At 39.2% G+C, this 17,677-nt stretch overlaps 1 protein-coding gene and 1 long non-coding RNA gene across 9 annotated transcripts in view; one reads left to right on the forward strand and one right to left on the reverse strand.

Annotated features, from left to right (window-relative positions):
• Window positions 1–17,677, forward strand: part of LOC119703947 — a 99,362-nt gene that overhangs the window by 66,061 nt on the left and 15,624 nt on the right. For all 3 annotated transcript variants that reach the window (XR_005257800.1, XR_005257798.1, XR_005257799.1), the window contains exons 3-5: window positions 2,194–2,280; window positions 13,998–14,060; window positions 14,740–14,802. This is a non-coding gene — a long non-coding RNA (uncharacterized LOC119703947). The remainder of the gene's footprint in view (window positions 1–2,193; window positions 2,281–13,997; window positions 14,061–14,739; window positions 14,803–17,677) is intronic.
• COL11A1 (collagen type XI alpha 1 chain) overlaps window positions 6,735–17,677 on the reverse strand; it is a 129,273-nt gene continuing 118,330 nt past the window's right edge. For 5 of the 6 annotated variants that reach the window (XM_038144474.1, XM_038144473.1, XM_038144475.1 and 2 more), the window contains 10 exons: window positions 16,698–16,751; window positions 15,733–15,840; window positions 15,071–15,124; window positions 14,946–14,981; window positions 14,783–14,836; window positions 13,708–13,957; window positions 11,929–12,041; window positions 11,071–11,139; window positions 10,169–10,402; window positions 7,882–8,484 (listed from right to left, as the gene is read on the reverse strand). In XM_038144474.1, coding sequence (XP_038000402.1) covers window positions 8,338–8,484; window positions 10,169–10,402; window positions 11,071–11,139; window positions 11,929–12,041; window positions 13,708–13,957; window positions 14,783–14,836; window positions 14,946–14,981; window positions 15,071–15,124; window positions 15,733–15,840; window positions 16,698–16,751 — 1,119 coding nt within the window. In that variant the 3' untranslated portion in view covers window positions 7,882–8,337. Of the gene's footprint in view, window positions 8,485–10,168; window positions 10,403–11,070; window positions 11,140–11,928; window positions 12,042–13,707; window positions 13,958–14,782; window positions 14,837–14,945; window positions 14,982–15,070; window positions 15,125–15,732; window positions 15,841–16,697; window positions 16,752–17,677 lie in introns of all 6 variants that reach the window. The other variant, XM_038144469.1, reaches the window with a different exon arrangement.

The raw sequence follows: 17,677 nt of genomic DNA on the forward strand, positions 1-17,677 counted from the left end.
GTTTTGCGTGGCATGACAGGGAGGAAGGTCAGAGTGCCATTGCCCTGCGAGCACCATGGGCAGGCAGTCAGAGCACATGCACAGGTTCAGAGGAGAGGGCAGTGTTTGTATTTGGTGGGGTTTGAGATTTTGTTGGTGTTTGGTTTTTTTTCCCTTAATTATGCCTTTGAAGAGGTAAAAACTGAATGTGAATTCACCTCTCTCACATGTATAAAACTCTGTGGGTGCTGGGAGTGGTACATTTTTAATATGATGCTTTTAGGAGAAATGAGAATTGAGGGGAGGAAAATTCCTGCAAAAAGATAACATTGGGTTTCAGCTAGGGGTAAGTGGAGATGTGTGTCTTTTGACACACACATGGGCTCAAAGTCACCTTGTGGGCTTTGGAACCAGAGCAGGCTGGAACCGCCTCAGGCCCTGCGTGGTCACCTGGGGGCTGCTGCCCGGAGTGCCAAACCCAGGCCTCTGCAGGGAGTTTTGGTCAGAACAAACATCTAAAAGGGTCCTTAAAGCCTCCTCTTAAAGAAGGGCTTTTGAGTATTTCCTGGAGTACTAAACTGTAAGTATCACCTTGAGTGCAGCTTTGGGTGCTACAATAGAAGAAAGATTTAAACCTATTGGAGCGCTACCAAGACAGTGAAGGGCCTTGAGGGGAAGCCATATCAGGAGCAGCTGAGGTCACTTGGCTTGGTAAGTGTGGAGGAGACACAGGTGAGACTCAGGGCAGTCCACAACTTCCTCACAGGCAGAAATTGAGGGGCAGGCACTGATCTCTCTCTCTGGTGACCACTAGTGGGACTCAGGTTAACTCATGTGAAGCTGAGAAGAAGCTCAAATTGAATACTAGGCAAAGGTTTTTCCCCCAGAGGGTATTTGGACACTGGAACAGGCTCCCCAGGGTCACAGCACCAAGCCTGGCAGAGTTCAAGAAGTGCTGGGACAATGCTGTCAGGCACATGGTGTGACTCTTGGTGATGGGCCTGTGCAGAGCTGGACTTCGATGATCCTTGTGAATCCTTCTGAACTCAGGATACCCTACGGTTTTATGATCCCTCTGCTGTACTTGGTCATCTTCCTCTGTAACTCTCCTTTGTCACACATGCATTGTTTGCAGGCCCTGGGCTTCATCCTTTTCTATTTTTTTCTGTTTTGTTACAGCCCTGACCTCTGTGTGTAGGAGTCGCCCTATGTTTATTTACAGAGATCTGGAGGCACACATCAAACTCTGTCTTCCTTCATTGTGTTTAAACAGAAAAAGGCAGAATGTTATCTGGCTATCAAAAGTATTCCAGTGTTGCAAGACAGCCCTTAAGTACTTTGTGGTTTTGCTTTCTCTGAGTTATGTGTCTGATTAGAGCTAAATGTATCATTTCATACACCATCACAGCTGACTTACACTTGGGTAACGTGCATCCAAATTTGCTGTATATCTATATGATGTATTTATTGTTCTGCATGTTAAGAGGGTATTAACTAACTGTACTTGCATATGTTTCAGCCCTTAGTTAGCTTTTAAATTTGTGATTTTGCTTTCATCTTAGTTTTACAGTAGATAATTCTAACCTTCTCATTAAGTTTAATGAGTAATCACATTGGCTCACTGCTGTTTCTACATGGTACACTTGTGCATACAGTCATCAGAAAGATTATGCAAAACATGAGAAATGAATGCACACATGCAAAACTGCATAATGCATTGAAATAGTCAAGAATCATTTAATCAGGAACATTTTCAGGTATCCTCAGTTCATCCGACTGTCCATTTTAAATTTCTTTATTGCTTTTTTTGGGAATATTTTCATGGGAAGACGTGATCCTAGTTCAAATGTGGTTCCTCAGATTATTGTGGCTTTGGTTTGAGGTCAATGTGTTCAGAAAATGAAATAGGTCAATTTTAAAGTGCAGAGAGAGATTTCAAAGAGTCAGCAGTGTGAGCTGATCTCCCCATTGTTTGTATCTGACTTTCCTTTCAGAGACAGCCCTCAGTGCTGCCTGGTCCCTATGCTTCTCTGGGGTAGGAAAAGGACACAGAAATTGCCTGTTCCTAATCTGTATGGTCCAGATAGACTTTATATGTTATGAGTCTGGCAGTATGTTAGTGTGGGTGTATATTGATTTCTGAGCCTGCTCACCCTCCCCCATCATCCATTCTCTTTTCACCTTAAAAGTTAAACATCTCATCTCCCTTTTCAGATCTCCTGCACTTTCCAGTGCCCCAGCAAAATGTGGCTGCTCCACAAGAACAGAGATCCTGCAGAGGAGGGAGTGTCTGAGAGAGAGGTGAGTGTGGGAAGGGAGGGGAGGGAGAGCAAGGCACAGGGATGTGGCTGCAGGCAGGGCTGCAGGTGTTTCCCACACAGCCTTGCAATCACTGCTGCTCTTCAGGTGTGTTTTTTATAAACGTTTTGCTGCTGCCTTCTAACTATGGGGCCAGTGCACCCTGCCTTTGCATTGACTGTGAGGAACAAACCTGAGCCCTGCAGTACCAGCAATCACATGGGATGCTCCCAGACTGCCCATAAGGATTTCTCACCCTCCTGCCCTGTGTTGAGGGAAGCAAGTTCTCCTATCATTCTTTTCCCACATATTTCCCCCCTGCTTTCTTATTTCCTCTTTTCTCCCCTACTACATTTTCCTCCTTTCTGTTATACATTGAGAACTATTTTATTATGCCTTTCTCTTCTGGAAGTGCCTTTATTCCACTGTTAATATTGTACTCAGCTCTTGTCTGCCAGCACATGGGAAAACAATCTTGGTGAGTGTACCAATGGACTTCCTCCTATCAATGAAATATTTTCAATGAGTTTGGACAAAAACATCTCATTATTTCAAATGGAAACATCACAATTTAAAAAGGGGGAGAAGTTGGAAGGTGAAGTGTTCATTGTTCTTTTCAGAATTTGGAGTGCTGTGGAAAGTTTTCACAAATTAAAATTCCATTTTTGGCTCTTTCTGACAGTAAACAACTTTGATCTTAATATCTGTGCATTGAAAAACTCTGCAGGCTTAGAGCAAAGTGGATATTTCTAAAATCCTTCTGAGGAATGACGAAGGGATAAGTGATCCCCATACATCCAAATCAGAAAGTTACTGAATAGTGAATGTTAGGAAGATTATCTTTTTACGCATTTTCCAGAACCTGAGCCCTGACATTGTGCCACGTTATTTTGTGAGCTGATTTGGGAACCAGGACCACAAAGCACAGCTACTTTCTCACCTGAGCTGCCATTGAAATGACATTGTGACAAAAAGGCGTAGGCTCAAGAGACTGTAAGGATAGGATATAAAACCTTACCTTTTTTTTTTTTTTTCAGTTAATATTTGACAGAAAAAAGCTTTTATGTCTATAAAAACAACTTCATTCTAAGTCTTTCCACCTCTCATTCCAATTAATGTACTTTCCTGCTGTAATGAGCATGACCTGCTCTAGAAGTCGAGCAGCTCCATGATATACCCTGGCTGACTTGTGTGGCCTTTCTGAGTAACATTCTGAGTAAACTGACAAAGAAGAAATCAGTATTTCCATTTCAGAAACAACAATTATAGTGTAATGTTTTTATTTTGTTAGTCACATCCCGAGTCTCCTCATTTAGTTAACATTTTTAATTTAAAAACTCAGCTTTATGTCTCTGCTGTAGCTATGTTTACTTTTTACTTGTGCTGGGGAACTTCAGAGCTTTCAGGCTGGGCCTCTGAGACTGTGACTCACTGGCCTTGCACTCCTGCAGCCCACAGGGGCTAAGATCTCTGGCTGTGAAATATTTCAGGTGAGAGGGGAGCTGAGTGTGAGGCTGCTGTGCTCATTCATTATTATTAAGATGACCTTGGGGGCAGCCTTGTCCCAGTCCTGTGAACTCAGAAAGGTTCTTTTAATTAACCATTGAAAACACAACAGAAGATCCAGTTTAGAGAACTTCTGGGGCTAGAAGAGAATTAATTTGGTTTCTGTCCAGCATCTTATTGGAAGAACTGAATTTTTAATTTTCATCCACATTTTAATCACATTGCAAGCTGGAGTTCTTTCATGCTTCAGCAAGATTTAGCTATGTTGCCTTTTTGATGTTAAAAACCCAATTTCTTAGATCATAATAGGGAGCAGAGGAGGCATTTAGATCCCAGTTCCACTGCTGAGTTTTAAACAATTCTTGTCTATGTTAGTGAAATTAGGTGTATTTTGATGGAGATCACTTCTTCCCCCCTTGAGATATTGGAAACAAAGTCAAGGTCTGCCAAAGCTCCCTGGACAACCTAGACAAAACATGTCCATTGTGGGCTTTGGCTGCATCATTTCTCATTAGAACAGAGCCTTCATTCATAGAGCTGAGAAAGAAACAAGGCCTATTTTGGCTAGAGCAGAGCATTGGAGTATCTGTAAGCTTGCAGCCTGCCTCACTGTATTAATCTTTCATGTTTTTATTGAAAACAAAAAGTATAAATAGCTTTAGAGCAATCTACTCCTTGGTAATAATCTTGGCATTGCTTTTCACTGAACTAACAATGAGCCCCTGATAATTTATGTGCTTTCAAAAGGAACACAAATAAGACATGTTTCCAGGTAAACATAATAGACATGACATTTAATATCCTGTCTTTGTAATTTTCTTTTTTTTTTGGGTGCATCTACAATAGAAGATGTTCTTTCAGAGAAAAATGAGTGTGTTTGCAGTAGAAAACCAGTGACTATTAAGACTTCTCCTTCCAGCCATTAGCATGTGAAGATTAATTTTAAAATTAACAAAGCTGTTCCCAAGGGGAAGAATCTTAAGGAGCTCACTGTCCTTATTTTTTGAAGCTTTGCAGCTTTTTGTGTCACAAGGTGACTGTTGATGTTAGCCATAATGGCTCTCACTTGGACTGGGAAAAAATATCTTCATTGCATTTTATGAAGTTTTCCAAGAGATGTGCCAGTCATGGTGAGTTGATACTGCCCTATCCTGGGTGAGAGAGAGAGAGAGGCAAAGAAACTTCCTTCGTGCACACAGAAGAGTTTCTGCCACTCTTAGTCATAGCTTGTCATTTAAATCTCTCTTGTATGTCCGTATAATTTTGGACAGAACCTTGCCTCAGTCTGGCTGTTTTCTGGGCTTGGTTTGCTATGTGCTGAGTTACTCCATTTCCATGCAGCACAACCACAATCTGTGTTTGCAGTGAAGAAACCATCTCCAGGATGGCTTTCTGTTTAGAGGGTCTTGAAATAAACTTTCAAAACAAGTTGCCCAGTCTGCTTTAGGTAGGGTGAACCCTCAAGATCACAGAACATCCAAGCTCTGTTTCTAGATGTAAAATCCAGATGTCCTATAACATTTTAAGTCTTTTAGTGATTGCACAGATCTTTTGTTTAGGGTATGAAGAATAAGATCATTGTTTTATTTTGGGTTTGGTTGAGTGAGGAATTTGGCTTGCATGGTTATGGAAGTTTGATTTGTTTCTATGTATTTTATAATACTGTATCATGAATCAGAGGTTTTATTAGAATTTTACTATAGAATCTGAAGTTTTTTTCATAGGAAGACCAATAGGTGAGTTTTGATGTGAAACTTCTTTCTGTTCCTAAGTGCCCTTTTTGTTGTTTGTTTGGGTTTTAAGCACTGCTATTAGGAGACTTCTTTCAAGGGAAAAACAAGAGCATAATTTTGCTTGAAGGCAAGAATATGTAATGGCATTTCCCCCCTTTAATCTCAAACTTGGAGGGAACAAGACAGCAGATTGAAAAAGAGAATGGATAAAGTTAGATAACAAGCAATGGTGAGATGCTTTCATGACAGGGATAAATAGTAAGTGGTTAAGGCCTAAAGAAATGTTAAAGAATAAACCAGATGGGTCCTTGCTGAAAAGAGTAGAAAACTCAAGTTCATTTCCTCCTTTGTGATGTTGCTGACACAAACCTTGGCAAGATGCTTGGACTAATTCTGGAGAAGGTCTGGTTTCATTTGGCTGCTTGAATACATCATTGCATTCTTAGAAACAACATTCTGCTGCAGACTAATCCTGACTCTGCCAAACCACAACCATCTTCATTTTTTACCCTAAAGCACTCAGACAAGGAGGTTTCTTTTAGATAGGCTCGAACAGGTCAGCTCGTAACTTAGCCCAGCCCCCTTGAGCAGGAACTTGAGCAGAAGTGGCTGCTTCTCTGCCAAACTTATTGCAGCTGCCCTCACATCTTGCTTAGACATAGCTGGAGTTCATGAAGAACAGGTAGCAGATGAAAAAGAGAGAAGGTTCTTTGGAGAAGGGGGCATATGTCATGTCATTGAACCCATCGCTGGTTCTGGTTCCACAGTCTGAAACAAGGTGTTGGACATCTTGTGTTCCACTACTTTCCAAGTCTTGGTCTCATTCTTGTCTTCCATTTCCTATTAATAAATAGGGTCATTTGCCTTCCCAGTGGAGTCCTACAAGGATAAGCACAAGGCTGAGGAATGGACAGTCACTGTAGGTTGTGAGTGGCTGGGGAAGGAGTATCAGGCTCTGTCTTGTGTTTGATGATATTATCTGCACTGCTGAGCTATAAATCCATACCAACCATGTGTGAACTCATCCCTGCTGCCTACTGCTAATGGCCAGGTCAGCAACTTCTCTGTTAACACTTCTCTTCCCAGTGCTGTTGTCCAGTGCTTGCCAGGACATGTAGTAACATCCCTTTTTTTCAAGCCTGGATGGTCTGGAAGCAGAATAAAGTTCCAGTAATGACAGTGGGTGCATTTTGGACATTGAAGCAAGAGAATGACCAATCCAGATAAACAAGACTTGATTTTATTAATAAAATTTGTATTTTCCTCTTTGAGGTGACAGTTACAAACTTTGGTTCAAAAATAAAAGAAAATATGAACAGCAAGAAGTTGACTTTTGGAATCTCACTTTTACATGTATAAACGTGCATAAGAAAATACCAGTTGGAAACGAGCCAGCAGAAACTAGTACTATTTAATTTAACAATTTATAAGAAATAGAAACAAACATTTCTTTTCAAGTCTTACATATATTATGAAAAATAATTACAAAAGGATTTGTGTTGTAAAGCTAAAAATGTAATTTCTACTTCCAACTACCTGAATAAAATGTTCAGAGGGAAGGCCAAACCATTACGTTTTTTTGGTGAGCTTTGAACAGTGAATTGTAAGAGTTTGGGTCAAAGACAGCTCTTTAGGGAGCAGTCCCTCGCGTGTTGCTTAGCAACTGTGTAGAATCACATGACCTAGACATATTGCATCCCTGGCCTTCAGGTGGAGTAACAGGAAGAAAAATAATTCCTATTAATGGGACAGGCAAATATTGTATAGACTATTCTGTGAAACCTTTAGTATCCAGTTCAGGCAGCAAACATCCATCATTGCTTACATAAACATCTAAGTAAACACTGCAAAAATCCATAAATAACTGTTTCAAATCCAGTTTTTATATTTATGTAGCCCAAATAAGCACAATGGAAACAAATTCAGATGAGATGAAAAAAAAAAAAAGGAAAGCTATATGACTAATTTATTTCACAGATTTTAAACAGTTCTCTAACACAGAAGTTTGTTTTTTTCTTACATATTTTCCCCACCCAAAAATATAAACTTGTTTCTTTTAGGTATATACAGTTATCTTATGAAATTATGGAATTAGAATAGAAAATAAAAAGTCTGAGGTATAGCACCATGGAACACAGCACCTTTGAAAGTGCTTTCATTTGATCATCTATATTCATTGTCACAGAGTGATATCAGCAGAAAGGAGTTGTTTGAGTGTGCTGCTCAAGCTCTTCCAGTTTTGCCACCTTAATTTTACTGGCGACTTCAAATAACAAAGCTCTTCAACAACAATATATACAAAGGGATTTTATTATTAATTAGAAATGGAATTGGCTTCAATGGCAATTGCAGTTTTATTTTTTTCAGAATACATACACAGTATTGACAGTGTAGTTTGTAATTGTAAAATAAGAGCCAGATGCAATTCAGAGACACATGCAAGTTTCGGAAGTGGACAGAGAAATCACAGTATAGTACTGTACATAGAATAATTACAGTTTATATTAAACACTTTCTAAACACCTCTTTGTTGTAATGGAAGGAGCACCATTGTCGTTGGTTTTTTTACAGCACCAGAGGAATCCAAAGGGGGTGTTCCTGAAGTGAGCCCTATGTTGTCTGTCTGTGCCACAGCATCTTTGCAAAATAAGTTTAAGTCATGTGATTCTGGCCCTACAAGGGCAACGATTACTTTCTAGATAAGACATACATACACAGCAAGACATTTTCTATGCCATCCTTATTCAAAACTTGCATGTGGCATGAAGTGGGTTGGTAGCACCAAGTGCAACATTTGTGTTGATCTGATTTTGTCTTAAGCTTAACCAAGGAAGCAGACAGGACCGACCTCAAATCCAAACTTCTGGTTCTGGTCACCAAAGTCATTGATCATCACATCGACTATGGGCACTTGGTCTATTTTGGGCGTGTTGATTTCCAGCACCGTCTTTGCATAGCCCTTTCTTGACTGTTAAAAAAAGAGAAGAAAACCCAAACTGTTATACCTCTGAGCATTTAACATGCTGTAGATATTAATATTTTATCCCTGAAGCGTAGAATTTTAAAGTTATTGCCCTGACATGCACCAGATATTGCAAATCCTAAACCTTGTATTTTCCTATGATTTAATTCTGAAAATGTGACATGGAATGCTTTGATTTTAGTTGGAGGATGAACCAAAGGGTTTTTACTTACTAAAATACGCCTACATAAGACAAATAATCTTAGATAGTCCATGGTTTTTAGAGAATTCTATAGTTCATGTCTATACTATTTAATAAAAAATAATTGTCACAGCAGTGCACATATTTCCTGTGGAAAAAAATCACAAATTAGTTCTGAAAAAGAGAGGATCCACTTCTAAGAAGAAATACTGTAATTGGCTCACAAACTTAGAGCAGCTAAGAAGAAAGTAGTATTCTGACAGGACTAAGTGCAGCCAACTGCTGCACTTGGAAGCCAGCTCTGAAGGCACACCCTTGCTGCCTGAAGAAGGCTCTCTAGCTCCTCTGTGTATCACTCAGCCCAGTCATCACATCACTTATCAGCACTGCTCTTCCTTTAGATAGTCTCATATCTGCTGAGACCCCTTTCAGCTGTACCAGGGTCTTGGAGTTCAGAGGAGCATCCAGGCTGACACACCTGAGTGTTCTCAGTTTAGTGACAGTTGCAACTTTCAGCTCTCTCTGGAGCTCTACATTTACCCTCTGTGGATAACAAAAGTGAAATGGAAATACAAGGCACACAGAAAGGCTGACATGAAGCAGTTGTGCATTAGAGTCTCACTGCTGAGGGGAGGTGCTTTGCACTCCTGAGCTGCATCTCTGCCTCAGGTGTATATCCTGGCACTTTCAGGTCTCCAATTCTGTATCTCTGCTCAGAAACTGCCTTCAGAATGCTCCTATATCAAACCCCAAAATAATTAATGAGGCTTCGACTGTCACTTGTTCTTTTGATGCCTTTGTTTCAAAGGGTTCAATAGAGACTGTTCTGTTTCTGAGAAGTGGTAACAGTTGCTATGCCCACAGAGACCCTGAAAGAGGAGGGCTCAGAAAGCTGATGTATGCTTGGATACCTCTGGGGATTTTTAGCTAAAGGAGGTTTCTGAAAAGTAAAATCCACAAACTTCACCTGGATTTGAATACACAAAACAAGAAAAGGAAATACAAACTTACATATCAAACTATTAAACTAATTCACTATGTTTGGGTACATACATAGGACTTATGTGAAACATGTTTTTGCAGTATTCAATAACTATTCTATTTGTGTATACCTTGATTTTTAATATCAATATATTCTGCTTAGAGTATGCCCCCTCTCATTATCTTTCTTGATTCTGCTCTTTCCTTATACTGTGCTCATACACAGTAGCAGATAGTCTGCTTTCAGCACAGTGGTGACAGCCCGCATCCATTCCAAGTTTGTTCAATTTCTGCTGCTTGGCTTGTGGTTTTATCTTTTTTGGTACATAGGTGAAAATTGAATATGGCACTAGTGTACTATGGTTAAAAATTGCTAAAAATCAGTATATGACAAGTGAAGTGTTTACAAAGCTTGTCTCAGAAGAAAGCTGTGAAAAAATAGATTTGTTTGATTTCCACTTTAAATGACAGGTTGGTTTTATAAAGACTCTTTGAAGCTCTACTTACTGCACAGCCATCATGGAGAGCTTTGATGTAAGGATTGTTGTCATAAGACATTTCTTCATCATTGGATCCTAAGAACCTTAGTGCTTTGTCATAGCTGTCAGAGGGTGCATCATGCCAGGCTACAGACTGGTGACAGTTGTAAGTGAAATTTTGCCTGGCAGAGGCACTCAGTAGTTTAAGGAATGTCATTTGGACCATATTAATGGAATTGCCTTCAACATCCAAATAGGAAAGCTGGAAAATATAAAAAGTTAGATGAATATTTATCTGTTTACTTTGGTACAATGCAAACCAAAATTATTGTTGACAAAAGAGAATCATATAACTGCCCTTAATAAAAATATCAACCAACACATTACATTTTATGAAGTTTTAAAGGTTGATACAGCTATGACTCAGTAAGTAGATTTTCATGATGTAGCAGTATATTTAGGATGAGGAATTACATATCTCAGCTTTGTTCTACTGGGAAAGAGTAATACATACTCCTACCTTATAGTGTAAAGCAGCAGAATCTGTTTGGTAATTTGTTTTTAGTTAATCATGAAGTTAGTCAGCCTGCAGCCTCACCTCTGCATATCCAGTATATTTCCAGTAACCTAGACTGGGGTGGGGGATCTGTGCTCCAGCTGCTTTCCTAAGGTTTGGTGCTGAGGTGTGTCTGACAGGAGCCAGATCCTTACCACCAGCTGTGCAGGTGACCATTGGGATCACTGTGGGACAGTACAGACCAGGCTTCTGCTGTCCAGGGGCAAGAGACCACATAGCTGCTGTGATATTTAGGGAAAAAAGGGCTGGGGTCTTTTCATTATGTAAATATTTATAAAATTCCTTGTGATCTGCTGATTGCTGAAAACATGGACCAGATTTGTGAATACAGTTACATTGCAGTGACAACTTACAAGTTTGCCTCGCTTAAATTCACTAAACCAAGATCCTGGGTTCTCCTTTGGCCACGATGAAAGTCTAACCTGTGAGGTCAAACAGCAAAGACAGAAGTATTTGAAACATATGTTGACAGATATGAAGGTTTTACATTACTTGGGACAAATACCACACCAGAAAATACAGAATGGTTCTTCTGAATCCTCAGCCACTTTAAAGGTCTGAAATGGAATGTTTTTCTTGTAGAGAATGCCTTCAAATTAATGACTTCAAATGGAATCTGAGAGATCGTTAGTTCTGTTTGAAGGAGATGGTTGTAATCTGTTAAGAGCCAGGTAAGCTGCTGGTATAAATTGTTGCTGTGAAGTATCTAAAGGAGTTTTCACCAGTGTTGATGCTAATAGGTCCCTGTCATTCAGGCAAGATTTCAGAAAGCCTTCCTCTACTCTACACCATATGCCTCAGCTGATGTAATCTATAACATTGAGTAAAGACCCTGTTAATACAGTCTTTTACATCTACTTTGCATAGGAATAAATGAATAGATATAAATGAACCCACAAGAGAAACACAGGAAGATTTAGCTTTTAGGTGAAAAATACTATATCATGTGCTGTAAGTGGCTGCTCAGCTGTGTTGCATTCTGAAATGTACTGAAATGTTAGCAAGCAGGTGCACAGATTCCCTATCTGAAGCTGAAAATGGTATTTGTTAACTCTATGTACCATTTTACTGCTCTGTTCAGATATATGTAAATGTAATTAGAAAGACAGATACATGAAAATGTGGCAATGTAATTATGCTGCTTAGTTCAACATTGTAACAGCATAATAGTAACTGTCAACAGCCAACTGAAAACACAGATTGGTACTTACTCCTTCAGATTTCTTATCTGGGTAGATGCAAGTTTCCCCACCTGCTGTGAAATTGCAGTATACTTTGAAGGAGTCTCCAGAACAGCCCTGGTTAGGATCAATCCAATATTCCCCTGAGACAAATGAGAAAATATTTGCCTTATACAGTAGAAATGGTATTCAGAAGAACCAGGCTTTATTGCTACCTAATGGTCCTCCAAAGTTTGTAGGAAATTTATTTTATCTGAATGGTTTAGGTCAGGGAGCTAAAAAAACCCAAAAAAACCCAAACTGGAACGATTTGCATCCTCATCTGCATGCAAAGGTGTCTGCATGGGGCTTGCTGGGGCTCTGGCTGGCACAAGCACCTAAAGCTTCTACTGAGAGGGATCCACCTCAAGCAAAGACCTTTTGCTCCTGGGTTATGAAGCTGCAATGTCAGTGAAGGCTGGCCATGAAAAGAGCTGCAGCCCATCCAAGGTCCATTCAAGGTCAGTGCTTTTTAAAATCTGCTGTTCTAAGTAGAATGATGACTTCTGTGATGAGGGTTCTTATCTTCAGATGTTTCACAAACAGGGCAGCAAGGGACTTTCTGACAACTATAGTTCTAATCCAGTTTCAAGCAAATAGTGGAGGTTTCAAAGAGAAATGATAAATCCTTTCACCAGTTCTGTCTTCTGAATATAGGGCATAGAAAAAGTATTTGTGGGTTTAAAAATTCTGTTGATTTAGGCTGTATATTGAAAACAGTCCTTCCTTTCTGTAAGTCTTATTCCTGAAGAATTTTGAATTTTAATGAACACATTTGCTTTTATTTTAACCAAAATAAGGTTACTTTTATATGAAGAGAGCTCTAAAGAAGAAGCAAATACTGGTAAATGCAGAAGGTGAATGTGTTCTGTAAAAAACATTCCTTATTATGGAGGGTACTGAATTGTAAAATATGTACTTTTCATATAGCACATACACTGCTTAACTACTCCTCAAGGCAACCATCTGTTCTTATCTATCTAGAGTGAAAGCAATAAAATATTATTAAACTGTCAAAATCTATTTTTCCTCCCATTTAAAAGCAAAAAAATATTGCTTTGAACTGGGAAAAATATGCATTGCAATTGAAAAAATTATGAAAGGATGAAAATTTAGTGAAGGCTGGCTTTCATTTAAACATTTTCAGAGGGGTAAAATTATTTAGAAGAAAAAAAAAGAAAAAACCAAAGAATAATAAAATCAAGATAGTTCTTAGGAACACTGGGTGTCTTCATATTACTATGCATTTTATTACACTACTATGTGGTAGCATTAAACAGTATCAAAGAAACTTCCATGCCTCTTTGCGGGCTGATCTATAAAAAAACCAGTGCTGATGCAGTAGAGAAAATTACTGCTTCCAGGGCTAAAAGACCAGTAAAGTTTTTGAGAATCATTATTGAACATAAATCTCATATAATACCAATGCTGTTTCATATTGTTATACTACACTCTTTTATCACACTCCTGTTTTGATTGTCCTGGAAATGCAAGGCACACCTTTCAAAACAACAACTGATTTTTATTCATCACTTTAACAGGTTTTAACTCAGAAACCAGATCAGGTTATGTATTTAAAGAGCTTTGACTCTTACCAAGAGAACACGTCTCCCACTTTTAAACTTTTATGCTTGTAAAAATGGATTCGTAAGACTGTATTTGTTGAGCACCTGTATGAGCCATGTACCAGTAATGGATGAATGGTGCCAAAGTGCCCTGGCAGAGCCCGGGCTCAGCCCTGTGTGCCCGTGCTGTGCAGGGGGAACTCACCGTCTGGGAAGTCGGGGTGGCACAGCTGCAGATCTTTGCAGGTCCGGGCTGGGTTATTCTGAGTGCCCATGGGAAACTTCATGTGCTCAATGTCTTGCTTCAGGGAGTTCAGGGAGCCAAAGATCTCCTCCATGCCATCGGAATAATCCAGAATATTATCACCAGCATCAGATAACATATAGTCAGGAGATCTTCTTGTCTTCTTGGGTGACTGGATTGGCAGTGGCTGGATTACCTCACCTGGAGGGCCCTAAGTGGAAAGCAACATAGCTAATTATATCTTCTGTTAGTTTTTCAGCAGAGAAGGACCACAGAATGTGGCTTGGAGGTGCTTTGAATAGGCTTTCTTCAAGGTATTTATTTCTTTATTTCATCTTTTCTTCTTTTAGATTCATACCTATGTGCTTTGATTTAGTTGAAGAACAAAAAAAAAAAAAGATTGTAAAAGGCCAAACCATTGTTGTGCTCTAAACTCTTCTCGCTACATTGCTTTTCGGGGATGAGTGTGTTGCCCTCACACAAGTGATACACAGAACTGACTCACAGTTGCCTCTGTGTCCCTGTTAATTTCCTCAAGCACAGACATAGTCTATTAAAATTGAAAACTCTAGATGTTTCCTATGAAAAAGTTGGAAATTCCACTTGGTGTCTAGAAACAATATTTAATTTCAAGAAATTGAAGCACTTTGCTCAGGCTTGAACTCTTCATTTTAGTTTGTTATGATATAAAAAAATAGATATGGAAACAGAAGAGTGTCAGCAGGGGAAACCAGTAGAGTTATGTTTTCTGTGCTTCAATATAATGCATTAAATCATTATTGAATGAGGGGCTTCTTTGTTTGGGGGGTCTTATAGGGCTTTTTTGGGGTGTTCCTTTTGTTTATTTTATTTATTTGTTTTAAGTATCTTCTGGCTTTTTCAGTGCAGATACATATTTCTGTGTCTGGTGGATTTATGTTTCCTGAAAATGAATTTTCAAACCATGATTCATATTTTAGTTCCAGATGTTATTTTCTACCCTTTTCAAAACAGGTTCATCATGTCAGGATAATGCAAGATAAGAATTCTTACTTACTGGAGGACCAGGTGGACCAGGTAAGCCACTGTCACCCTTCTGACCAGCAGGACCCTACAGGGCAATGAAAGAAGTGCAGTGTTGACCATGCTACACAACACTTAAAAATAACACACAGAAAAGCTAAGGAAAAGAGGAGCAAGTGTAGAGGAGAGTTACTCACACTGGATCCTTTGGAACCTTTGGGACCCTGGGGACCCTATGGACAAGAACACATACCTCTGGTTAGAGTGTATTGCACACAGCTTGGGGGTGGTTAGAACGGGAGGGCTGGATGAAATTACTTACAGGTAATCCAGGAGGACCAGGGGGTCCAAGGGGACCAGCAGGACCAGAAATTCCCTAAAAAGAAATAAGAGAATAAGCAAAGAACTAAAATATTCTACATACTGGACTGTGTTAAAAATTGTACCTATAAAAAAGGTAGTTCCATGAAGTGTCCAGCTGTGGTGAGTTTTGAGTTAGGCCATTTGCTAGAGGCCAAAGTAGTTGGCAAGTTTAAAATATTACATCTGACAATGTGAGTTGCTTGTAGTTGTTCTTACACTGCAGTAGATTGTCAGAGCTGTGTTCCTCTTCAGATTGGCTTGGAAACCTCACATTTTACATAGTGCCCTAAAAACATGGCTTAGTAACTAGAAGAGAGGGAGCTGCTTTGGGTAATGCAATCAGAAAACATGATGAGATTGCTGCTGCTACTTTTATCTTGTTGCTAACTTGTTTTGTGTGCGTGTTGGAGTGTATGCGTTTCCTTCATTTTCCAAAAACACTCTATAGCCTCATTTTAAGATGTTTAATATTGCTGTGTTTGTACAACACCTAAGAAAGTTTTAACTTCTCACAGGAGACTCTGGGTGTTAAATGTTTAGAACAACTCTCAGAGGGAAGCCTGGACTATACACTCCTTGCTTACATGGAACTTGAATGCAACACAAATATGTTGTACTTACTGCATCACCCTTGGCTCCAGGAGATCCCTGTGGGCCGGGAAGACCCCGATCACCCTTTTCACCCTGTTCTCCTGGAGGTCCAATCAGGCCAATCAAACCAGGATGTCCCTGAGCAAGATTTAAGAAAACATAGTTAGCATACATTAAAGGAAATGTGCTTTGCAAACACATAAACGAGACCTTTCATGTGTTACCACTGTTGCTTGTCAGCCTGAAAACAAATTATTCTAAAAGCGTATTTATTGTTGTTAGATAGTCTTTCAAATGTTCAGGTTATTTGCAAGTTGTGACTGCTTATTCAGTGAAAGATCTAAGTGCAAGATCATCCTTACTGAGACCAGCCCAGAAATCACAGTACCCTGGGTACAAATTTCATACCAGTTTTCACATGTAGCTGCTGTCAGCATCTCACAGAGTTCCACATGTGATATGGCTGCATGAACAGCTGATCCAAGCAGATAAACAGAGCTTGCAGTTCACAAGGCACAGTCATGTTCATGCCTCTTTCTCTACAGGTTTTTCTCTGATACTCAATCAATATATTATTTGGACTCCATAGGAAAGTGCTATCCCAGGATGTCTCAATCCACTATTTCAAAAGAAAGTATTATAGCTGTTATATTTTTTTTCTTTTAAAATAAAATTTGCCAATACTCGTAATTTCTACTTGCTTTGTTCTTGTAAATGTGACAGTTCTCTTTACATCAGTATCTTTGGGATTTTCATTGCAGGGACCACATGGTCAATAGATTACCTCACAGGCAGTAATCTTTTTCTTTCTAGGTGTTTTGAGGGTATGGGATATGGCTTAAAACTTCATGATTCCTCTTAGGACTGTGGGAAGCTGTTTGGTAGCATGGCACAATGCCTGGCTGCTACAATCCCTGTTGCTTCTCTCTGCTGATTTTATACAGGTTTTAGACTGGGCTGAAGTTACAAAGACACAACCAATTAGCAAAGCATACCTTCTCTCCTTTGGAACCTGGGTCTCCTTTCAGTCCAGGCAAGCCAGGTGGGCCCTTTATAAATCAAGAGAAATAGTGTTAAAATAGGTTTTAACATCCTGCTCAAATCATGTTTTCTTGAAATGTTATTGAAGACAGTTCAAATCCAAGTACACATTCAGTGATTGATGGTTGTGATTGATGACATAGAGCTCAAGATGAAATGTATGTTTAAAAAATCATAATGATGCTACAGTGGTATTTAAATTACTTTATAACTATAAATCTATAAAAGGTTTTATGAATAGAAATCTATGGAGCAGAGGGTCAACTAAATTCTTGATTTGAGAAATCTTTAGATTTTATAAGAATGGCAATGCTGGTTTTGTGTCATTTGTACAGAATGAGGTAAAAAATGCAGGCCATGGAGTGCCTGTGCAAAAGACATTCATTTTTCAGAGGCTGTTAATCTCACACTGCACATGGTGTCATGAGATGTAGAGCTGCTACACTAAGTCTGTGTCTCCTCACCACTGCTCTCCTGGACAGTGCACAACTTCTGCTATGGATAGGAGTGATAAGAGACCTTTTCCACCTGGCACATATTAAAAAATGCCATAACATTTCATGTACAAAATATTATTCAGTGCTTATGCTTTCCATCTCCACTTCAGGATATCACTAGATGCAAAAGTGTAGGCAAATACATAATTCATGGATGAAATGTGAAATTTTTAAGCTTTCGGAATGCAGACTTTTCACCTGCAGTGTGTTATGCTCTACTGCAAATCAGGCTTCATACTCTCCTGATAGAAATCTTTTGTGGAGGATGGGAGGGGAAGGAGGGAAATCTAACCTCAGAAACTTTTACATATCAACTTTACTTTCTTAAAATCCAAAATTAAGTTGCAGCAATGCATTGAAAAGTTCTTGTTGAGCTGACAGGAAGTCTGTGCATTTGAAAGCATATAATTCATTAATATACTCTGCTCCAGATTTTA

Source organism: Motacilla alba, chromosome 8 (assembly GCF_015832195.1).
Source record: "Motacilla alba alba isolate MOTALB_02 chromosome 8, Motacilla_alba_V1.0_pri, whole genome shotgun sequence".
In the NCBI taxonomy this organism is placed as follows: Eukaryota; Metazoa; Chordata; class Aves; order Passeriformes; family Motacillidae; genus Motacilla; species Motacilla alba.